The 6000-nt window shown below is 37.3% G+C and overlaps 1 protein-coding gene across 2 annotated transcripts; it reads right to left on the reverse strand.

Moving 5' to 3' along the window:
• Nucleotides 1–54: 54 nt before the first annotated feature.
• On the reverse strand, nucleotides 55–6000 carry LOC111476864 (non-canonical poly(A) RNA polymerase PAPD5). Of its 2 annotated transcripts, none has more exons than XM_023120711.1 (14): nucleotides 5542–6000; nucleotides 4761–4873; nucleotides 4614–4670; nucleotides 3808–3903; nucleotides 3643–3713; nucleotides 3161–3203; nucleotides 2491–2571; nucleotides 2315–2374; nucleotides 1999–2049; nucleotides 1553–1650; nucleotides 1383–1431; nucleotides 954–998; nucleotides 414–875; nucleotides 55–335 (listed from the first exon to the last, which is right to left on the reverse strand). In XM_023120711.1, the coding sequence occupies exons 1-13, from the start codon at nucleotides 5915–5917 to the stop codon at nucleotides 423–425; spliced, it is 1593 nt and encodes a 530-aa protein (XP_022976479.1). In that variant the 5' UTR covers nucleotides 5918–6000; the 3' UTR covers nucleotides 55–335; nucleotides 414–422. The 2 variants fall into 2 exon arrangements, with proteins under 2 accessions (XP_022976479.1, XP_022976478.1); XM_023120710.1 differs by having other exon boundaries at nucleotides 55–317; nucleotides 5542–5999.

Consider the following 6000-nt stretch of genomic DNA (forward strand, 5'->3'; position numbering starts at 1 on the left):
GGAGGGGAAGGAGAGAAAGCAACTTTACCTAGAAAAACAAATTCCGAGCACAGTCTTGTGATGGTTATATTTGTAAGTGTTTGATCAATAAAGTTAGGATACATAACAAGAACACTAATTTGGTTATATATTTCTAGAGGATACATGTGAATGGTAAAAACATGGAAGAAATGATAAATAAATATCAGAAGATCATAATGAATGGTATCAAAATTTGTACCTGAGTAGAGACTAGGATGGTTCCTCCACCTCCAGGTTGAGTACACTGATATCACAACAATCTCCAGCAATGGCCGCAGAGAGACCTTCATCAGCAGCTGTTTCCAGTGCTTAAACTGTTAGACCAAAGTGGAACTCAATCAAATGCATCTATCTCCAAAAACTGATCGAGCTTGTGTTGGATCAAAAGCAACCTGTATGAGTTATCTTTTCCAAGGAGACCTTCTGCCATCACTCCCGTTCTCTCTCCATCGTTTCTTCCTCGAACTCTTCTCTTTGCTGCGCTTACTACTCCCATGGTTTTCTTTGTCCTTATTTCTCGACTTCTCGCAGCGAGATTTTCTCTTTTTTTTAGAGGACGGCGTATCCAAATTCCTGGATGCGTCGTTCCCTCGAGGCAATGGTTCATCGTCGCCGAACTGCCAATTGCACAGCATCTCCTGACCATCCCCATATTCTGGTTGTTGTTGTATAGGTTCCCCTGCTCCAGGGAGTAAAGAAGTAAAGGTCACTTCTCCATCTCTGCCACCTTTTCGCTTCAACAAGACTGGATCGGGTCGGATTATTGTGCCTAGAATACTTCGGTTTGGACCAAGACCTAAAATGGTCTTAACATTTGTCAAGATTGAAAAGGCCATTGCAAATGCAGATCTTATCTGCAACCATGGTAGATATCAGAAACAAAGTCGGAGTCGAAAAGAAAGTTAATCGACATACATGATTGAAGAACAAACCTGGAAGTAATTGTAGGAATTCTTGCCAATGTCATTATCTGGTGCCTGGATTACACCAATAAATCACATAAGAGAAAGAACTTATAAGAAGGAAATGGAGACCTATATCTTACAGCCTTTTACATTACTTAAAGCAAGGAATGCTCAATCATCAAGTTATCAATTTTTTTAAAAAATAGAGATCAAAACAAAGTGAAATTATATTCATCAAGCAATTCATCTTGAGGTAACGAGAACATGGTCGAACCGTAACGTCTCAGAGGCCTATTTCAAAGATTTACATCTAGCACAGCAAATCAGACATCCTTTGGTCCAGACAAAACAAGTTTATGTCGAATTCGAAGGGAGTTGAGATACTATATTCTACAACAATTATACACAAACTGCTCAAACAACCTCCCTGTTAGTATGTCGAAAATAGAAATTAACCTGAGGATCCTCAATGGAAAGAAGAAATGGGCGTCCTTTTGTCATGAATCTGCAACAGTACCAAATAAAAGAAAAAATTAGGGAGAAGCCAAAATAGGACGTAATGAAATGTGTTGCCTGAAAATGAGAATGGAATTTATATTCATCATATAATCTTTTATGTGGTTTACCCTCTGTTACTCTTCGAGAAAAAAATGCCTCCCGTATTGCAAGATACACCAACATCAGAAGTGTTCAATTTGCGACCATAAAAATCAAAGAAATGTACCTGATTTTCAAAATTAAGACAATATAAAAAAGAGATCCTTCTCCTCCACTTCTGTTTCTAAGTATACAGAAAAAATTGCAAAGGATAGACTTCTGGCAGTAGAAGAGTAATTAGAAAGAGGAAAAGAGTAGGTCTAATAAAGCCAGCTTCCATAAAGCACAAGACCCAGAGGCGATTTCCGAGAATAGATTGGCTTGCTAAACGAATATAGTACCAAGACTACTCATAGCAGCAATAGCTACACGAGAACTACGAAAAAAAAATTATGTTTTCGCACTATTTTCACATCTGAGAAAATATTTTTCACTACAATGCTAGTAGGTACTTCGAACAATAAAATACACATACCAAAAGGACTCCCAGATTGTGTTCAAGAGAAGAGTGGGACACGTTGAAACTCTGTGCAATAAATAAAACCAAATTAAAGAATAATCTGCCACGATTAAATGGAAATGCCTTAAATTCAATTCCTAAAATACACTTGGCCAGAAACCAATGCACTGACAGACAAATATTAGCACAATCAAATATTACTTCAGAAGCAAATGTAATTTGGCCGGTCTCAATGCTCCTTTGAAAGGACAAAAATAAAAAAAGTTACATATGTTCTTTGGTAGGAAAAATAACCTATACAGTCGAAATGTAAAAGTTCAAATACACTAACCTGCAACATGGCCATAAGCATAGTAAGAAGTGCATAAGAACCTAGTCCACCAGAATATACCTGCACACCATACAGAAACTTGAATTAAGACACAGAAAATTTAAAGATAATGGATCGACTAACATACACGATATGACAACTACAATAAGAATTGAAATCCACAGTTAGAAACATACCTCATTCAGTTCTCTCTGCTGCAAAAACACCTTTAAGATCAAACACAGAGGACGCAAAGGAGGCCACTTACTGATTGCACCCTGCAAGGGGGAAAGTAATAGCAATAAGCAGATAAACCGTACATTTCAAATCCATGTGTACGGAGGTTTTCATGCAAATATCCCAAGCCATGCTTCTAATCAACTATATGTACACATTCCATTAGCAATCAATAACCATAGAATTCAAATCCATTTTTCTAACAATAAGGGAAGTGAAAGTCAGATTTCGTTTGAGTATTCGAACTCAAACTTATTTTCAATTATGTGCAATCAAATTCCATAATCAATCAAAATATTCCTCAAATACCAATGACTAAAAACATGCATGTTCTGTTGAAATTACAAACGGTGGAAGAATACACTGAAATCCAAACAAGAAATAGGCAAAAGACATCAAGAAAAAATAATTAATATTATTCTGTAAGAACCAAGAAAAATTAATATACAACAGCAAATTATCACAGAACTTGTAACATTTGTTGAAAGAAGTCATTTTGAGAAAACCTCACAAACATAATTTGAAGATCAAGCAGTCACCTCCTAATAAAGATCACAACAATAAAATACACACTGCAATAATTGAGCTAGGAAGGCCATCATAACGAAAGATTGAAGTACAGCACCAAACCTTTATAAAATCAGCAGCTTTTGGTCCATTCTGCACGTCAAAACTGTAAAGCAAGAGATAAGATGTCAATTTTTAGACTAGTATGGGCTTTTCCATCATTACATTCCTCCTTTTGAGTTACTATTCTCTAATCACTTTAGCTGTATATTTGTGTGTGTGTGTGTGTGTGGGGGGGGGGGGGGGGGNGGGGGGGGGGGGGGGGGGGGGGGGGGGGGGGGTGCAATAGATATTATCAATATTATCTCAATGAAAGTTTAGTTTTCCATCAGTTTTCAGTTGCAAAAGCATATTCAATACTGAAAAAAAAAACTTAACCAGTGAATGGAGCTCTGTGCACTCTTCTGGATACAGTAATTGTTTTATGGATGCTTTTTAGTGCAAATCCTGTTTTAACTTCACTTTTACTTTTCTTCGTGGAAAGAAGAATTTTTTTTAAACAAATTTATAAATATCAATAGTAGTCCCAAAAATTAACATTATACCTTATATCAAAAGATATACCACTTTGCTTTTCAACAAACTTAATTATTGGCACACGAGCCTTTCCAATAACCTGATCCAATGATAACATGGGAGATTCCAAAAATAAAGTCAATGAAGATCCTGATCCAATCCCGACCAAAGCAATCACTATCATTAAAAGATACCTGAATCTTTTTTGCTATTCCCTTTTGTGATAAAGCCCTGGAAAGAGCTTGCAAACCAAGTTGTGGTTTTGGGATGCCTGAATCCAGAATAACAACCTGCAAAAACGAGTTATAAATTATAATCATAAATTTACTGAAATATAAAAAAAAAATTGCATCCAATAAGATCGACCACTTGATTCTAAATAATAACCAATTTTTCCATAGTCAATCCATTATGAAATATCACTAATCAAGGACAAAAAAGAAAAACTATGTATATAAAGACCGACAGCCCAATTACAAATAAAAGCTGCCACTATCCTGTTAAATATGCAATTGCAGACCGCAAGTTCCAGAGAAGAATGTAGTAGCTTAGAAAAATGTTACATATGATGAGGACCAAACCATATCACAGACTCACATTGACTTCACTTGACCTAAACTAACTGTTCATATGCCACATATTTCATAATCCTTACATTTTTAGCGAGTATCATTCACGTAGTTGCATTTAACAATAAAAAATGCAGAATCATGAAGAAGCAAAAAATGAATTGGAATCACTCCCAAATCCACCATATTGTTGTGCAGCTGTCTCTACTCTATTAGGGATCAACTATATCATTTACTTGGATCTCATATTAGAATTCTCGGCAGATCCTCTTTCAACCTCTTTGCACTTGTCAAGAAATTTCCAACTCTTTCTAATTTCTTTCCAATGATCCAGTCAGTAACAACGGCCAAGAAAAACGGGTAGTTGTAAAGCATATTATAATAAGAGTTGAAAATCATGAAACATCTAAAACATGGATCTAGAAACTCACATCGATGTCACTGGTTGGAAGATAAAGCCCTGTCTGAAACGATCCAAAAACTTCAACCTATAAAACGCAAAGGAATAAATAAATAAAATATTCCATTCTCTTGAAATCAAGCATGGGACACGAAATTATAGGGGGCATCAATCATACCTTACAGTGAGGCCATATGTGTTTGACTACACTAAAAACCCTTTCAACTGCACTGTCTCGTGCAACACGTTCTTCTTCAGTTGGAGATAGAAACTCACAAAAATCAACTATTTCTGCATGTAATCAAAAGTTATGAACTCAGAACAACAATGATGTGTACAGCATGATAACAAATTATGGATGTGGGTATCAAGGGCCGCATCGTAAACCATGGAATGAGATGAACGTAATGACACGGTTGGATTGTTGGTATGAGGAGAAACTAGCTTCGTATACAATTTGCAGATTAAGTAAACGAACCAGCACCTTGAAATTTTATAGATAGATACAAAGGAAAGAGTTAAGAGAACAAACGCAGTGGAATTCAGATAGTGTAACCAATTAACCATGTTATATTACGAGTAGCTTGAGGAAGAAAATGTGGATGATAATTACATTTATCTATCCAAAACAAAAGCAAAAAATCTTCTTTTAAAAATCTTCCAACCCGAATCCCTACTTTTTAATTCCACCTTCTGAGAAAAAGGTTGAGCCGAACAAAAAAAGGAGTGGAACGACTGATGACCGGATTTTAGGCTCGGGACGGCGAAGAGGCTGCCGTGGCAGTTAAATGCCAGTCCATTGAAAACGATGAGAAGTTCAAATAAACAAACAACAAGACCCACGTTCTATTTTAACTCGATAACTGAAACTTCTGTCGTCGAGGAGATAATTCAAAGATGAGTGTAACCGTTTGAAATAAACTTCTACCGACTCAAGAGCAACAAACTAATCCGATTACCTTTATGCAACTGTAGCATAGGGCTCTTGAATCCACCATTGCCACGGAACCACCCACTTTCAAGCATCGACTGATCCTCACATTCCGGCGTCCTAGGCTCAGTTTCCTGAACCGAAGTAACCGCCAAAGGAGTAGAAAACCCCGAAATTTCCTCCACGTTGTCAGCAGCAACATCAAGGGCAAAAAACTCGGTTGCTGCAGTCTCGGCCGGAGCAGAATGAGAAGTAGAGAGAGAGATCTCGTTGCGGAAAACGGCGTAGGGCTCGAGGTTATCGGAAGGCGAGAGTTGCTCCTCGCTTCCGGTGGTAGCGACGGCGGAGAATGAAAGAGGGCTTAGAGTATCGTACAGATACTGTTGAACAGTCTCTTCCTCCATTGAAATTGAAGGCCACAGAGACAGGGAGATGCAGCAGCAAGGGGTTTTAGTAATTCGTCAGTTGGGGGGAAAATGTCTGATTA

The sequence above is a fragment of the Cucurbita maxima genome, unplaced genomic scaffold, assembly GCF_002738345.1.
Source record: "Cucurbita maxima cultivar Rimu unplaced genomic scaffold, Cmax_1.0 Cma_Scf00003, whole genome shotgun sequence".
Classification (NCBI taxonomy): Eukaryota; Viridiplantae; Streptophyta; class Magnoliopsida; order Cucurbitales; family Cucurbitaceae; genus Cucurbita; species Cucurbita maxima.